This window comes from Asterias amurensis, chromosome 1, assembly GCF_032118995.1.
Source record: "Asterias amurensis chromosome 1, ASM3211899v1".
NCBI classification, from domain to species: Eukaryota; Metazoa; Echinodermata; class Asteroidea; order Forcipulatida; family Asteriidae; genus Asterias; species Asterias amurensis.
In genome coordinates, this window is record NC_092648.1 from 1,057,914 (window position 1) to 1,075,818 (window position 17,905).

The 17,905-nt window shown below is 40.4% G+C and overlaps 1 protein-coding gene across 1 annotated transcript; it reads right to left on the bottom strand.

Annotated features, from left to right (window-relative positions):
* Window positions 1–534: 534 nt before the first annotated feature.
* LOC139941732 (ubiquinone biosynthesis monooxygenase COQ6, mitochondrial-like) lies at window positions 535–17,680 on the bottom strand. Its single transcript, XM_071938352.1, has 11 exons — window positions 17,497–17,680; window positions 14,842–15,085; window positions 11,626–11,766; window positions 10,737–10,969; window positions 7,695–7,782; window positions 7,017–7,120; window positions 6,631–6,693; window positions 5,680–5,787; window positions 4,945–5,147; window positions 4,441–4,556; window positions 535–2,911 (listed from the first exon to the last, which is right to left on the bottom strand). The coding sequence occupies exons 1-11, from the start codon at window positions 17,569–17,571 to the stop codon at window positions 2,712–2,714; spliced, it is 1,575 nt and encodes a 524-aa protein (XP_071794453.1). The 5' UTR covers window positions 17,572–17,680; the 3' UTR covers window positions 535–2,711.
* Window positions 17,681–17,905: the final 225 nt, after the last annotated feature.

Sequence of the window (17,905 nt, forward strand, 5' to 3'; positions counted from 1 at the left end):
AATCGTATGCCCCCAATTGATGTCCCTGCCCACTCTTATCTCCCTTAATGATGTCCATGCCCCCTTCGAGTGCCCCCAATCGGTCCCTCTAGTGCCCCCAATTGATGTCCATGCCCCCTCGAGTCCCACTTAGTGATGTCCCTGCCTCCCCCCCCCCCCGAGTGCCCCAAATCGCTGTCCCTGCCCTCTCAAGTGCCCCAAATTGGTACCCCTGCCCCCTTGAGTCCCCCTTATTATATTTCTGCCCCCTCGAGTGCCCGAATCGATGCCTTTGCCTCCCAAGTGCCCCCAATCAATGCCCTGCCTCCTGAGTGCCCCCAATTGATGTCTATGCCCCCTCGAGTCCCCTTATTGATGACCCTACCCCATAGAGTGCCCCCAATCACTGTCCCTGCCCTCTTGAGTGCCCCCCAACTGATGTCCCCCTTATTGACGTCCTGCCCCCTCGAGTGCCTCCAATCAATGTCCCTGCCCCTCGAGTGCCCCTGTCTATTACAAGGTTAAAATAATTACTCACAAAAACAAGCCACAAGATATATTTATTGGAATTTTATTCTGACCTCTGAAAACACAGAGTGAAAGTTACATAGTTGTACAGTTATCAAGATCCAAATTAACAAAATCTTGCTAAGGGCCATACAAAAGCATTGCATAACAGAAATATTTTACACTATACAAATTTTGTTACCAACTGAAAATCTTTTTATCAGAGAGTGTAAGTCATGTATTTTGATGTGCTTAAATAATTCTGCAGTAAGGCAGAGCCATAAAATTAGGCCTTGATGACCACATGACTAATGATATACATGAAGTCCCCTTAGGAAGGCGCCACTTACACAGACATTAAGTGACAGGCCAACGGTTGTCAATTAAGCCACTAAATCGGTCATAGAAATAATGATTTGTTTATAATGCGCCAATTCCAGTCAAAGCTGTTTAAAGGCACTGGACACCTTTGGTATTTGTCAAAGACCAGTCTTCTCACTTGTGTATCTGTGCAAATTTGATGGTCACTCAGCCATCATTTTAGGCCAGCAACCTCACTAGCTTGGATATTAAGTGACCGGTCACTCAGTCATAGTGACCGGTCACTCAGTCATAGTTTTAGGCCAGTATTCTGTCAAGTACAAAATCACCAAAGATTGCCTCACTAGCGTAGAGATTGAGTGACCAGTCACTCAGTCATCACCTAAGGCCAGTACTCTTACAGTATAATATAATCGTACAATATCACCAAAGATTGCCTCACTAGCGTAGAGATTGAGTGACCGGTCACTCAGTCATCATTTAGGCCATTATTCTTTCCTGTACTCCAATATCACCAAAGATTGCATCTCTAGCATGGATATTGACTGACCGGTCACTCAGTCATCACCTTAGGCCAGTACTCTTACAGTATAATATAATCGTACAATATCACCAAAGATTGCCTCACTAGCGTAGAGATTGAGTGACCGGTCACTCAGTCATCATTTAGGCCATTATTCTTTCCTGTACTCCAATATCACCAAAGATTGCATCTCTAGCATGGATATTGACTGACCGGTCACTCAGTCATCACCTTAGGCCAGTACTCTTACAGTATAATATAATCGTACAATATCACCAAAGATTGCCTCACTAGCGAAGAGATTGAGTGACCGGTCACTCAGTCATCATTTAGGCCATTATTCTTTCCTGTACTCCAATATCACCAAAGATTGCATCTCTAGCATGGATATTGACTGACCGGTCACTCAGTCATCACCTTAGGCCAGTACTCTTACAGTATAATATAATCGTACAATATCACCAAAGATTGCCTCACTAGCGTAGAGATTGAGTGACCGGTCACTCAGTCATCATTTAGGCCATTATTCTTTCCTGTACTCCAATATCACCAAAGATTGCATCTCTAGCATGGATATTGACTGACCGGTCACTCAGTCATCACCTTAGGCCAGTACTCTTACAGTATAATATAATCGTACAATATCACCAAAGATTGCCTCAATAGCGTGGAGTGTTGTGGCCGAGTGGATAAGAGCATCGAACTCAAGTTCTGGTGGTTAAGTCATCGAAATGTGGGTTCGAATCCCGGTCGTGACACTTGTGTCCTTGAGCAAGACACTTAACCATAAGCTTCTCTCCACCCAGGGGTAAAATGGGTACCTGTGAGGGCAGAGATGGTTTTTGGGAATGATTAGCACGGAGCGCTGTAACTTGCAGCACCATGCAGCTGTAGCTGTATAATCCCCAGGGAGCTGAGATGGTTTAAGGAATTAAACATCCTGCCCAGTGACCAGGGGTTATAATGTCAGAAGCGTTTTTATACGCCCTTCAGGCTGTGATAAAGCGCTATTTAAAAATTGATGGTTATTATTCATATTATTAGCATGGATATTGAGTGACCAGTCACCCACTCATCACTTTTCGACCAGTATTCTTTCCAGTATTCCAATACCACCAAAGATTGCCTCACCAGCATGGATACTGCTTGAGTGATTGGTCACTCAGTCATAATTTGAGCCAGCTTTAACCGTAACCATGTTCTAATCATGATGAGAGTGAAGTCATATAGCAGTAACTAGGTTACACTGCCCTCTGTTGTTCACTTCAAACAGAGTCATACATCTCATGGCTGTCATCTCATGCCAGTCCAAATTAAATGTCAAGACTATAAAGTCCGCAAGTGCGTCTATAGTTTACACTCTTTGACATTCAACCTTAAGTCATCTTCCAGTGGCCAGAGAAATAATCTGCTGCTTTAAAGGTTCCAGAGCATTGGTAGCCTGTAGTCCCAAACTTCTTGCTATCACTACTGCAGGATTGTCTGTTGAGTAAAGGCGTTTCAGGCTATCAATGGCTGCTACTACCGGGATGATATTTCTCTGTCTGCTAGTCTCATACTCTAGGAGGTGAGATTGACATCCTGTAATTAAGAAGGATCGACAATAATGGGTTATTCAAAAAGTAACACTGGCAACTTGTGTAATGCCACGGACAATACCACGGACAATTGGTTGACCCAATTCACCTGACGTCATCATTAGAATAATCTTGGATGCTCCAATTTTGTGGCCATTGTCACTGTGAGTTATTCAGTGAAGTGTGCATTTTAGGCGACGCGGCGATTACATGTAAACCTGTTGACCACCAATATGGTGAGCGTGGCTTACTCACTCTCAGATGTAATCAGCTTTGTGTCTATGTTTAATAACTGATGTTTTATGTGAAACACATGGACATGTAGCTATAACTCTCCTACTGTCTAACCATTCAAAATCATCTACTGTGGTTTTGAATAAGGAAATAAAAGAGAAGGCGTTTAGGTCTTTAATGGCTGCTCTAAACCAGCAAGGTCTTGGTCGTGGGATAAAAGACTGAGACATTTATTGTCACCACCCTGCAGGGTCGTGGCCAAGCGCTAAAGAACTGAGTCGACTGTGATGTCCCTTATTGCATGGCCACAACCATTTGAAACCGAGTCACTACTGTGTTATTCCCATTAATGTGGCCCTTTTATTGAACAGCGTAGTAATGAGGAAAAATTGTAAAACATTTCTGCTGGTAGGCTTAAATTTTAAATTTATGTTATGTCCTCAGGCTCTGCTCGTGAAGGGTCCAACAGCATGTAACACTCAACAGTTGTACCTCATAACAATAATGTGAGAGGCTAATCATCCTTACTCGCAGCTAAGAGCTGAATTGCCAAGGACGCCACTACAATGTGTTAAAGAAGCAGGCATGCAAGGATGCCTTTGCCAGCCAGCCACATCAACCCATTATGACAACGAAGCACAGCAGAGATCAAAAGTGTTTGATTTTACCCTTAGGGAGGAAAACCAGGTGGTATGGAAAAACCCTTGTGGCATAGCAGAGAACCAACGCACAACTCAACTCACATATGGCCCTGACCGGGTATCAAACCAGGGTCACCTTGGTGAGAGGCGAGCACTTAACGCACAAGCCAACCATTCCCCCAAAATTGATTGCCTTTACTAGATTGCCTTCAAGTAAACTAGCACATGCCTAAACTCATTGACGTGGGCTCCTAGTGCACCAACACGCCTATGGGTATGGGAGAATTATTTGTGAAAATCACCGTCGAATGAGAGACATTGAAGATATAATAGATGTTAAATTTGCATCGGGGATAAAGAATATTAATTTTGGTTTTTACCCATACACCGGTGTGTGTTAGTACTGTATACTCAGTACTTTCCCGAGTGAAAAAATATCACGAACCCACGACCCTTGCAATTCTAGAGCAGTGTCTTACCATCTAGACTACCGAGGTTGCCCGGCAGCTAGAGGCAGTTCGAATCCTATGTTTTGGCAGCGGGTACCGCAACGATATAATAGATAATAAATTTGCATTGGGGATAAAGAATATTAATTTTGGTTTTTACCCATAGACATTGAAGAGTTTAGAGTTTAAAGTATCACGTTTGTCCTTACCCAAATCTTTGCCCATAGAAGCTGCAGATACCAACGTGTCTCTGAGGCAAGCTACATCCCCAAATCCAAGGTTGACTCCTTGACCAGCCATGGGATGAACACGATGAGCCGCATCACTAGAGAACGAGAAGGAGGAATAAATATGAAAACAAAATTGTAATTTTATTGTTGGCTCAGGGCTTTGTCACACGAGACAATTTACAGGCAACAAGTTCCAGGCATCTGGTTGGAAAGATGTGTTAAAAGTAGAATATAATAATCCACACAAAATTGAATCGAAGTTGCACGGTTTTCCTTATACTTTGTGAATTTTTCACTCCACAAAATGGACGACCATGTTATTTCGCAAATTAAAAGGAAAACCATGCATTTTCGAAGCATTTTTGTGTTGGTAATTTTTTTCTACTTTTAAAAAACTTATGTGCTTTTATAACAATGGTTTTCAAATGCTTTTCATAGACCAACTCATCCGATCCAAGGCAATGTATCCCTTTTACAACTTACCCAATAAGAGCAATACGCGGCTTGACGTAGTGAGAAGCATGACCAAGAGATAGAGGGAACTTGGCCCTACTGCCTGGTGAGATGCTGGCTACACTAGGAGGCAACTGTCTGACCGCTGACCCAGAGGGCTTGACCACTGATAAGACACTGTTGAAAAGCTGACCAACAGTTGTAGCTGCCTCAATTTTCATACTGTCATCCCACTGGTGAAATAAAATGAATACAATTATTCAAATATGTTTATTTCAAGGTACAAACAGGAGAGGGCAAGTCTACAGATGAATCAAGAGACCCACAGAATGCAACCAACTACAGACAGGAAAAAACAAGACAACAGATGGATTGAGAGACAAAAACAGATGGACCAAGACACTCACAGAATGATACCAAGTACAAACAGGATAAGGCAAGACAACAGATGGACTAAGAGACAACAGAGAGAGCTAGAGCCTCACATAATGATATCTAGAGACTAACAGGGGAAGGAAAGACAACAGATGGACAAAGAGACAACAGAGGGAGCTAGAGCCTCACAGAATGATATCCAAGTACTAACAGGGGAAGGCAAGACAACATTTGGACAACGACACCCAACAGAATGACACTCAAGGACAGACAGGAGAAACGAGACAAAAGATGGATCACAAGACTCACACAATGGCATCCAAGTATAGACAGGACAAGGTAAGCCAAAGATAAACAAAGTTTAAATAAACTCAAAAACGATTTACTTACAAAAGCGTTGTTGACTTCATCCACAAACTGTTCCTCGTTCATGAGTAACAAAGATTCTGCCTCACTGTGATTGGTTGACCACACAAGCGAACTTAACTCATTGGTCAGCTATAGGAAGATATTTGCATAATATATATTAATATTTGCACAATATATATATTAATATTTATAATAATGAATAGGGTAGATGGCCTTAGCTTTCGATCCAAACCGGACCTTCTTCAGAGGCATAAAACAAGTACAAACAAATACATATCCATTTTATAGAATGATATCATAAAAATACTCAGTCATTATGTAACGGGTGTCCCAAAACACTCATTATCTCTTTTTAAAAGTATTCAGACCCATTGTAAACTTACATGTAGCACCACGTACAAAGTGCTGTGGCGCAAACTTAACAAAGCCAACCAAGACAGAAACACTAGGGCAAACCCCGTGTCTTAACATTAACTGTTACTCCTCAAAACTCGAAATCAGATTAAATTAGGAGGAATATCGTGTCTATAATACCGAGTCAAATCCTCAAGTGGCATGTTGCGGCCGAGTGACCAAGTGCTCTGGTGTGCCTGATCAGCAGAGTGTGGGCAAGATGCTTTACTATGTGGGTGTCATTGCCGAGTGGATAAGAGCACCGAACTCAAGCTCTGATGCTTCTGTTCAGCAGAGTGTGGGTTCGAATCCCGGTCGTGACACTTGTGTACCTGAGCAAGACACTTAACTATAATTGCTTCTCTCCACCCAGGGGTAAATGGGTACATGTGAGGGCAGTGATGGTTCTCATGATTGATTTAGCCGAGTAGATTTAGCCGAGTAGTTTCTGGTTCACATAGCAAGCCCCCTTGCTTAAAGGTTTCCTCAGGGTTGCAAGCTACAGAGATTAACTTCACTTATGAGGCATCCTTGGTTTCATTACCAGAAATATACCATAATAAAAATAATGTGACTTACAGGTAACATAGCTATAGGTCCAGTTGGTAAAAACCTCTGCCAAGCTACAACATTGTCTGTCGACTGGAAAAAATAAATACAAAACAAAACATAAAAACAAGAGTAATATAACCAGGTTTTAATTTGGTGGTATTACAGTAGATATGTTGCTATAGCAACACATTTATCTTATTGGATTGCACTTTCCAGTTCCATCACTGACCAAGGTCACTGTGTGATAAAGTGGGCGCATGTGTTCAGACATTTCGCAATTACTTAAAATGAGTTGAGTGTGATTGTAAAAAAAAAAGCAAAATGAACGTAGCAGCTGGTATACCCTGTTTAATCCTCCGACTCATGGTCACTAGTGTGTTAAATTCACTGGTGTTGGGTTTGTGAATGCCTACCTCTGATAGACGGAGGGTAGCTACCACTGCTGATTGGTCGTACTGCCATTGTATCATTGGAACATCACTCAGTGTTCTTATTAAGGAGTTGGGACCGTCGGCACCTGAAAACAACAAATTGACAAATAATGAAAAGGCAATATTAATGGGCCCTTTTCAAGTCCATATAACCTCAATAGCACTCATACAACTGCAGTTTGTCAAAAAAAAGGAAACTTCAAGGCTATCTACGGTTATTTGTTTTTACTCTTACACTGATGCACAGTATACTTTATACTTATATTTAAACCGTATACTTTTGTGAAAAGAAACCAGAGGCAAATCACTCAGGTGGGATAAGAACCCATGACCTTTGCTTTGCCACTAGACCATCGAGCTAGGCCGGTGGCTAGAGGCAGTTTGATTCCTAAGTGTTAGCAGCAGCCTCAACATCATAAAAGATACTATTCTTGCATCAGGGATAAAGATAATAATTTATCTTTACCCTTACACTGATGTGTGTTTTAAAGCACTGTATATTCGACAGTGTTTTTAAATGTTCAATGGAACAGCTGGGAAACCCTCAAATTAAGAAATATGAATGATAAAACAAGAAATTTTTATCGGGCATAGTACAGAGATTTAAATAAATGAGTAGAAAGAACATCATGCCTGACAAGTTAAACATCAAAATCTCACCGATTAGGAGTCTTGTCTTAATGCTTTTGCCGTTTGCTAATTTAATCTGAACCCAGCTCTCTTGCTCAGGCACATTCTGACTGGGCACCTGAAAATAAGAAAAACATCCTTAATAAATAAATGTTCAATGATGACAGATGAAGTCATTATAGAATTAGGCAAACATGATGACCACAATTGAAGTTTGCTTGATTTTTCAAGAGACAATATTGCATTTTTTGCAATGGTGAATGTTTGTATTGAATGTTGAATGTTGAATGTTGAATGTTTGTAAATATTCTCTTCAACTCATTCAGCCTGAAAAGAGATGCACCAAAGGGGAAGATGGGGTGCTTTAAATTTATTTTACTATAGTTGTTAGAGAGACAGGTTAGCTGGGATGGATTTCAAAAAGAGTTAGGACTAGTCTTATCTTGAGTTAGGACAAGTTACTCGTCTTAGGACTAGCTGTACGTTTTTGATATCTCTTAGGACTAGTCCTAAGTTAGGACTAGTCCTAACTCTTTGTGAAATCGACCCCAGGGAGTTTTTCTCTATGCATGTGCATACTTGCAGACATCTGGCGCTTGTGTAACCCAGAAAAAGGGTACACTTAGAAAACTAATGAGAGCGTAAGCGCAGAGTTCGGTGGTAAGCAGAGCCATGAATTTTGGCCAAGATGACATCACAACTTCTTGTTTATTTGCAAGTTTTAGTCTGATGATTCAAGCTTCATGATTCAAGCTTCGCAACAGATGATAACAAACATTTTAGAATTTTTGTTTGTTATACAAGCTTTGCAACAATACAGTGTGTTTGTTTATAGAAACACAAAGAACCCCCCCCAAACAAAAAAGCAAACCAAAAACAAAAAACAAACAAACAAAACAACAACCCCAAAAACCAAACAACAAAAAATCAAACAATGCTAAAAAGCAACACGCCCGCAACTCCTTAGAGATGCACAGCAAGTCTCGCTTCATCAATTATCTCATTTATATTGCTAAGTAATCAGACTGTGATAGGCTCCAGAGGTGCACCATTGTCCGTTAATCCATAAAGTGCTGGTTGGTTAAGCAGAAATATTATCCTGAAGCATTCTAGGCTCGTTCCCATAGCAAGTCACCATGACAACCAAAATACTAAACAGATACCAGTCAATCTGAAGTTCACCTTTGGGAACTATCCCTAAGGGTCTGTAGAATTGGTATCTGGACATCAAACACATTTATTTCTATATAACTTCTAACAAATGAAAACAAAGTGTCTTTCCTCAGAACATACAGAAAACGTTTAAATCTTTCACATTTATCTGATCCAGTCTCTTAAATACTCAGATATTTTACTTTTTAATTTATTCAGACAAAATTACATGACATACTTCATTTTGTTATTAATATCCTTTATTCCCCTCCCATGTCAGACATTTGTGTCCATTAAATGAAATTACCCTTGTACATTAAAGTTAAGACCAAAATGCAGTAAACATGACATAAACATGGCTGTACGCTTGTCTCAGAACGCTAACCATACATACATGTAACATACATTATGTGTATTATGTTCCCCCATTCAATGTACATGTATCAATGTAATAAATTCATTATAAGTAAAGAGCAGACGTCAATGAGATTAAAAATTTCTCCAGCCCGCATTCCATTAATTATTAATTTAGCCGACAATTATCATTAATGTTTCATGATTGAAATTACACCAAGCAATTTACTTCAATAATTAGCAGTCTGAAAAACAGGGCAAAGTACTTAGGACTCAATACACTCATAATGGAATACACAGGAAACACAACTGTGGCTGCAGTGAAATTTGCAGAGGGCACATGACCCTTTTGATGTAATTTGGAAAGAAAAAAAAAAGAAGCTTCATGATGGAAATGGCACAGAGCAATTTACTTCAAAAATTAGCGGTCTGAAAAAAACAGTGCAGAGTGCTAAGGTCTTAATGCACTTAGTGGAAACACAACTACGACTACAGTTAAATTCGCAGAGGAAAAATTATCCTTTTCCATGGAAATTTTGTACACAATTTGGAAGAAAAATGCAAAAAAAAAATCTTAATTTTTGATGAATATTGTGACAATATAAATATGTTACATAGAAGCACCGGTAGGGTGTCATGGCTGAGTGGTTTGAGCCCTTTTCACACTGTGTGTTTTATCCCTGTGAACACAGCACTAAGGAGGCACAAAGACTTTAATTAACCCCCCGAGTTACCCCAACCCACTTTCAGACTGTGTCCCTATTCATCGGTGCTCCCCCAGTGAATACCCCAGGGTTTTACCGCTTACCCCTTAGAGACCCAAAGCAGGGGTAGCTACTCCTCGGGGTATGCTCATTTGCACGGGGCAAATAGTGTAAAGCCCGGTTCATACTTCCTGCGAACGCGAATGCGATACGAATGTTGACGTCACAAATTCGCAACAAATAGTTCGCAGCAGTTAAACTTTGCTCAACTCACTTGCGAATATCGCTGCGAAAGGAGGGTTGTGACGTCAAATTCATGTCAAATTCGCTTCGCATACGCAGGAAGTATGAACCGGGCTTTACAAAGGCAACCCCGAGAAAAACAAGTAGTGTGAAAAAGGCTTTAGAGCATCAAATCCAAGCTCTGGTGGTTAAGTTATCGGGTGTGGGTTAGAATCCCAGTCATGACACTTGTGTTATTGAGCAAGTCGCAGGATTCAAACCAACACTCTGCTGCTGACAACACCAGGGCCTAATTTCATAGAACTGCTTAACGGTAAGCAAATTGTTGAGCTTACTGTAGAAAATGTTTCTAAAGTGCAAGCGTGTTTCAAAGGTTAGTAAGAAAATTAGGTGGCCATCTTGCGCGTTCCCATGGATTTGTATTGTTAGGTCATTAATTTTTGTGCAATAAGCACTGGAAGGTTAGCACGCCCTTTCGTATGCTTATGGTGAGCAGCTCTCTGAAATAGAAATCATGCAGTAAGCACAAAATCAGCCGCTAAGCAGCTTTATGAAACTTGGCTCTGAGACTGCTTGGCTACACTGCGCTATTGGTGGATGTGTATAAGTAAATAAGTACCTTAATATCTTGTACTGTGCTGTTATACTGGATCTTGACTCTATTCACAAGTTTCTCCAGCTGTCTACTCAGTGCATCTACAGTCACATCATTCTCAACGATGTAAGCGAGTTCTTGAGACGTCTCTTCCTGATTCCTGAATGAGATGGAGGAGTCTGAGCAAGCGTCCCATACCTGCATGCTACGTATCGGTTGGACTCGGTGATTCACCATATGGGTCCATGCCCCAATACCTGCAGTAATCAAAGTGGAACACTGGATTTAACATCTAGGCAATATTACTCATTACAATTATTGACATCTTAGGGGTCTTTTAAAAATGTTCTCCAAGACTTTTTTTTTGGAAAATATAAAATGGGTGTGATCCCTGGCTACACAGCAGCTGATGGTTGTATGGCTTCTGACTGGCACCCCGACCAAAGATATTGACAAAATAGGAGGACCAACATAGGGCTTGATAACGCAGTTGGCACGTTAACCCAGAGTTGTAGGTTCAAATCCCCTCATTGTCAATTTGTCTTTGTTCAACCCAAAATCAATTTCATGCTTCATGCCTTAACCAGGCCTTAACTCAAAACTGGGTTTATTTGATCATCAAATAGATGAAAAGAAGAGCTTTCAGACACCTATGTACCTATAATAAATGCATTTTACAGCATGAATCTAATGTTTAAGACAAAAAATCACGCTGTTATTATAGCGGATGTTTTGGTTGTCTTTCAGGAGTGCGTTTTCGCAGTTTAACTGTTTCAGTTGAACTTGCTAATTGGTTGATCATTAACCATTGACCAAAACAGTTATTGGTTACGGGCGCGAACACACACCCCTGTGTTATCTGAAAACTGTCAGATTTTGCTGCAAAATGGCAGAAATATCATAATAATCTTACTTGTGAGTAAGTCAATGGATGCATGGTTGAGAGCACACACTCTGTTGCTGTACTCATCAGGAAGATCATCTGGTAATGGTTGGAGTGGATTGCTTCCTTCTATCATTAAGATCTTATAATGATCAAGATCTGCCTCTAGACCTGTAAGACAAATACAAAATATCATTGAGACCAATTATGAGACCTTAGCAAATGAACTAGTTTCACTAGTCATCCTCAGAACGAGGCACCACCAGTAAGTTGGTGGCGCTGTTTCCCGCTACAGCCACTAGATGGTGGTTTGGCCGCAGGTGTCCTCCCCCGGGGTGGAACTTGGGGTATGAGGCGGTCCCATATGTGTGACCAATTAAGAACTCACTCACCGGAACTGAAGTTAATAATGAGAAGTCCCCTCGATCCACTGTGTGAAATGAGTAGTACCTGCCGATTTCTTACCTTTCGCACAGGGCCCAATTTCATAGTTTAGGCAAAATTCTGCTTGACTAATTTCTTTGCTAAGCAAAATTTAAGTGGAGAACCAGATTCAACAATGTGTAAACATTATTGAATTATAGTGGGTCACCCAGTTTTTACTCAGCAAATTTTGACTGTGCTTAGCACATTTTTGTGCTTATAGGCTTGATGAAATTAGGCCCATTTAATAGTTAAGCAGGACAGTACTTTTCAGAACTGATAAGTAGAATATATAGCACGACAAGTGCTCAAAAGAATATAATTGACCCAGCAAGTAAATACCGTACACCAATACACTGATACCTCACCATGCAATGCCTGAAATCCACCATACAAAAATATCGTTCCAGAATATTAAAATCTATAATTCTGCCAACTGCCAGTTTATAAAATGTTTGACACTCATTTAAACTTCTCTGCCCCCCTAATTTACATAGCACTTATTCTATCAGCACTAAAAACTCAGGTAATCAGCCTGGACTGAAAACTCAATCCTCATAGTGCCCCTTGTGGGATTTGAACCTCGGCCCTAGAGGTGAAAGTCAAGGAAAGAAACTACTACCCTAACCTGACCGCTAGACCCGACTGTTTATTTGGTCTCTTCTGTAAACCAACCCACAAGAATTATTTATGAGATACCTCACGTGATGAGGTAGGGACTGAAACCAAATCCACTTAGTGCCCCTGGTGGGATGTGAACCTTGGTCTTAGAGGTCAAAGGCAAGGAAAGAGACTGTACAGCACCAACCTGACTGCCCCACCCGACGGTTTGTTCAATCTCTTCTGAAAACCAACCCACAAGAGTTATTACAGGGAAACCTAATGCAATGAGGTAGTGACCGAAAACCCAATCCACATAGTGTCCTGGTGTGACTTGAACCCTGGTCTCTGTGATGGAGGCAAGGAAAGAAAATACTCTGCCGACCTGACCGCTCGACCCGACTGTTTGTTTGGTATCTTCTGTAAACCAACCCACAAGAGTTGTTCCTGGGAAACCTCACGCCATGATGAAGGGACTGCAAACCTAATCCACATAGGGTGCGTTCAGACATGGTACTAAAGTTGGTTTAACTCATGGTTCAACTCGATCGAGTTCAACTCAGTGTGTCTGAACGGATCTTAAGTTAGTCCGAATTGAGTTCAACCCACAAAAGATAAACCGTCCAGGGAGGGGGTTTATCTTTAGACCGCTTCGGGTTTATCTTTTAACACTGTGTGTGGACAGAATAAAAAAGACCACATCCGGTTTAACTCACAACAGGCGACCCATTGACCTCCGTAATAATTACGTAAACACACAGTGACCAATGAACAGGACAATAAACAGGATGTTAGAGTAACGGGGTCGCGTTTTTTTTTGGACCTCTTAAAACCAAAGATAAACTGTTTGTTTTGTTTCTGAAAACCAACCACTGTATCCTTTTAGTGTGTGGTTTAACAACCTGGGGTTACAGTGAGTGACTCGTTTGTGCTCAGGTGGTTGCATGAAGGACAAACCACCTCAAACATTTTAACCAGAATGGAAAACACATCAAGTGTTCGATCAAGCACGCTAGGTTATGTTTATTTATAGCAGATAAGGTTTGCTACAATAATTTGGCAAGTTCTGCTTCAGGGTAGATAGATCTATTTCATCACTGTAGGGTTGAATCATCAGATCATACACTGTTTTTTTTTCAACATAATCCAGGGGTGAGAGTCATTACTAACAAAAAAGTCTGAAAGTTTGATACAAATTTAAAGGTATGTTGAAATGATGGCATTTCTACCATTTGGTAACCCCTGGGGGTTATAGATTCCAAGGAGCTTTTGGAAACAGTAGTATAGCACAAGTGCTAGTCTCGGCTGGATAAAAGTGTAGAGGACGAACGTCTTACAAGGTTAACAGCTGACTCAAGACTGCCTCGTGGCTGGCCCGCTCGCACAGTCCAGCCACTGACACACTTGGGTGACTTTATTATATTCAATACGTAATAACTACAACATAATACTGTACATCACTACACAGTAAAATATTGTCTGATTTTCTTCACCAGACCGACATAAAAAGTCTGAATTGAGCCAAAAGTCTGAACAATCTCATCCCTGCTAATGCTAATTTTAGGCAAAAAGAAATACAATAAAAGTCACATATGAAAGTTTTAGCTAAAAAGTGTCTACTTGAAAACAACAAAAAATAATATATTTTTACATAAACATCTTCATGCAAATTAAGTAAGGTGAAAGTGTACTTTGAAGGGAATCCTTCTCAAAATAGATGCAATCAACATCTGCAGAGCTTATACCACCAAGTACATTTTTATGGTCATTACTCTTCAGAATAGTTTTCAAAACAACATTTGTTCTTAGAGTTACCAATCTACCTTTAAGGAATCTGAATGTTCAGATACGGTCCAAACTATTACAGGATAATTACAGAATTTGAATTAGTTGCTTTTGACCAGGCACAGTGGTCTAGTCAAGATACATTGTTCTAGAATGACAATGTAGGGGTCATGGGTTTGAATGTCACACAAGTAGTACGCCTGTGGATTTTTATCTGTATGGCTACAGAATCACTGAGAATACAAAGCCCATAGGTTTGAAGTAGAACAAATATTAACCTTTATCCTTGACCCAAGTTATTACACAACACTTAGCGTTTTATTAAATTTGTTCTGATCGTTTTCTCAAAAACGAATATACAAATAAAATCATAAAGCAAATAATTTAGAAATATAGTGTTCGTGAAAAACACTCAAGTCACCCTCAGCTACAACTCACCCAGTGCACATGCCATAGCACGTCCTGTCATACCGCCACCAGCAATAACAATATCATAAAATGGTATCGCCCCCTCCTCATCTCTTTTTCCTCCGGCTCCCCTCCCCTCAGATCTACTTCTGTCTCCATTGTCTGCTTGACTACACACACTCCTTGAGATGGAGGAAACTGATGACCAGGTTGGCAAAAGGTCTGAGTGATTCTGAAGGCATTGAGGGGTTAACGAGGGAACACGTGATGAAACCTGTGAAGGAACGAAGTCAAGAGTTCAATAAAAACAATCAAAAACAAATATAGCCTTGATTTCAAGGCTGTGCTTCCAAGTCTGTGCGCGGTAGCTTTGCTTACTTGAAATATAATAATAATAACCAGTTTTTATATAGCGCTTTTCACACCCGGAGGGCGTCCCAAAGCGCTTCACATTATTACCCCTGGTCACTGGGCCTTAAATCACTCCTTAAACCATCTCAGCTCCCTGGTGGGGAGTATACAGCCTGAAATATGCCCGAATGTGACATGACCTAAGCCACCTGACAGACTCCTCTCACCTAGCCCTGGTAGGATGTCAGTGTCTGTTGCACTGCACTGACGTCCTGGGTATAAAGCTTCTCTACAATGCAAACACAATTTTAACAACTATTTTTTCAAATTTTTACCTGATTTGAGAAGCTGAAATTCCATTCATAATTCTTGGTGTCCTTAAAACCAAGAATGTGTTCACTACTAACAAAGACATTATTTCCAAAAATAAATGGGAGTTATGCACTGCTGTTAAGATCATCATCCAACTGACCTGTAAGGTTATGTGGTTGCTTGTATTACACCATTCTCGAAAGGAAACATGCTACATGAACAAGCATAAAAAAGTTAGACAACGCCCTCTATTGTAGTTGCTTATATGCATACTACTAATTAGGTGCGCACATGCGCGAAAGTCTTCTAAAGCAAGTCAATCCAGGATGTCACACGGAGGCAACAATTTCCATTTTATTTTCACAAAAAGTGTTCAATCCAAGGATAAAATTAACAACTGAACCCATCAGGCAGACAGTCCAGCAGGACACAAAGAATATATGTGAGTGAAGCTACAGCTTCTTCAATTTGTGTACAAATGTTTTCACAATGGTACAGGACCATTATACCCTGGACTCATACGCGTTGAGTCCAACATGGGCTACCTCTCACCTAGCCCCATAAATTGTGCCAAAACGCTGGACTCCCTCTGCTTCTTGGCCCCACACCTAAGTGCCTTGCATTTTTATGACAAGATTTTTCACCAAGTTGTCACACATAAAGTGATAACTGGGCGGTGGCGAGCACTTAACTCGAAAATGGTTTGCTTGTTTTGTTATAATTTTATTAACAGGAGATGACAATCGCTTTATAAAAGCCGTCTGTGCCATGATGTTTCCCGATCATGAGGGTTCAGACAGTCTGACAACACGACGGGTCCAACAACTCGACCGGGCAGACAACTTGATGGCTGGCACAGTTTCCAACCTTACGACTTTTGATCAGACCAGACTAATCAGACCATTCACCCGCATGACTTCCAGCGACTTGTCTTGGCACTCCATCGTCTCACGGATTCTCAAAAGCTGCCAAGTTGTCTGACCCTTCAAGTTGTCATACTTTCGAATTGTCTGTCGGACGAGCTGTCTGACATCCATCACGAGCCCTGATTCAATTCGCTGCCTGGACGGCCGCGTCACTTGTTTAAGCTTTTTCATGCCGCAACAGCGCGCTGTTTCACTCCGCGCTGCTTGTTGCTGATTCACGTCCCACTGTGGTGATGCTGTGAGCAAAGAATACTGCATCGACCCAATGCTTGCACAAACATCATGCGCCTATGATGTTTTTTAGCAGAAGGTTTCATAAAAATACACCAAAATGAGCACACACAGTTTCGAGTAAAAATAAGTAGCTACGGTAATGACATCTTGGTTTCTATTAAAAATAATTTTATCTCCTCAAGAAGTTGTGATGATCATAACCCGAGGGTTACAATCATCAAACTACTCCTGGTAGGTACTTGGGCGAGGGCCAAGAAGCCGAGGGAGTCCAACGTATTGGCATTGGCTAAATTCAAGAACAATTGTGATTCTTCAATTTGTTAAAAATAAGGACAGTCTAACTGAAATTTGTTTTATTCATATCTAAAAATTTGAGCTTTTATTGTCGTCCCAGTAGCGAGATAAATATGAAAGAAAAAACACCCTTGTCACACGAAGTTGTGTGCTTTCAGATGCTTGATTTCGGGACCTCAAATTCTAAACTTGAGGTCTCAAAGTCAAAATCAAATTCGTGGAAAATTACTTCTTTCTCAAAAACTACTCCACTTCAGAGGGAGCTGTTTCTCACAATGTTTTATACTAGTTACTATCAACAACCTCTCCCCATCATTACTCGCTACCAAGTGGAAATAAGGTTTTATGCTAATAATTATTTTGAGTAGTTACCAATACTCCAATAGTGTCCACTTCCTTTAACTGAGCAGGATAACGAAATAACTTGCTTGTACATGTAAATAGGTTGTAAAACTTTTATAAACATGAAAAGAACAGAAAAGTTAGACGTGTCATTGTCTTTTGAACTAAGTACTTGTTTAACTTTTAGAAAAAGAAGAACAAGAAGTACTGCAAAATTTGGGCTCACCTTACACCGCCCTCCGCTCTTTACGAGTGACAGTATGACAGCCCCAATCCGTTTACTTGCTACAGCTGACTGCATGGTTGCACTTCAGCTAAAATATAATATAATATTGACTACAAATACAACTTTATAACACTTTTGGCAAGTTTTGTTGAGCGAGCAACACAACTTTCATCGCTCGCATGGAAGTTGTGTTTACATCTTGAGAGGGTGTAACAAATCGTACTGCCTTATTATTTCGTTCTCATAAAATATACGAAACTCTTAAAAATATGTCAAAAAACACACAAATTAAATAAAAGTACACAACAAGTTAAATGAACAATTATTTATAGAATTAAATATTGATTTTGATTTAATTTCTTTGTAAATTAAACGTTTCAAAGTATTGTTTACGCAAGGCAATTTTATT

Bases quoted from the DNA above. Each gene is read 5' to 3' on its own strand.
- LOC139941732 (XM_071938352.1), bottom strand. From the start codon at position 17,571: ATGCAGTCAGCTGTAGCAAGTAAACGGATTGGGGCTGTCATACTGTCA. The intron at 11,767-14,841 runs GTGAGTTGTAGC...TTTGTCTTACAG, and splicing joins TGCTATGGCATGTGCACTGG to GTCTAGAGGCAGATCTTGAT. The intron at 7,121-7,694 runs GTGAGATTTTGA...TGTTGTTTTCAG, and splicing joins TAAGACAAGACTCCTAATCG to GTGCCGACGGTCCCAACTCC.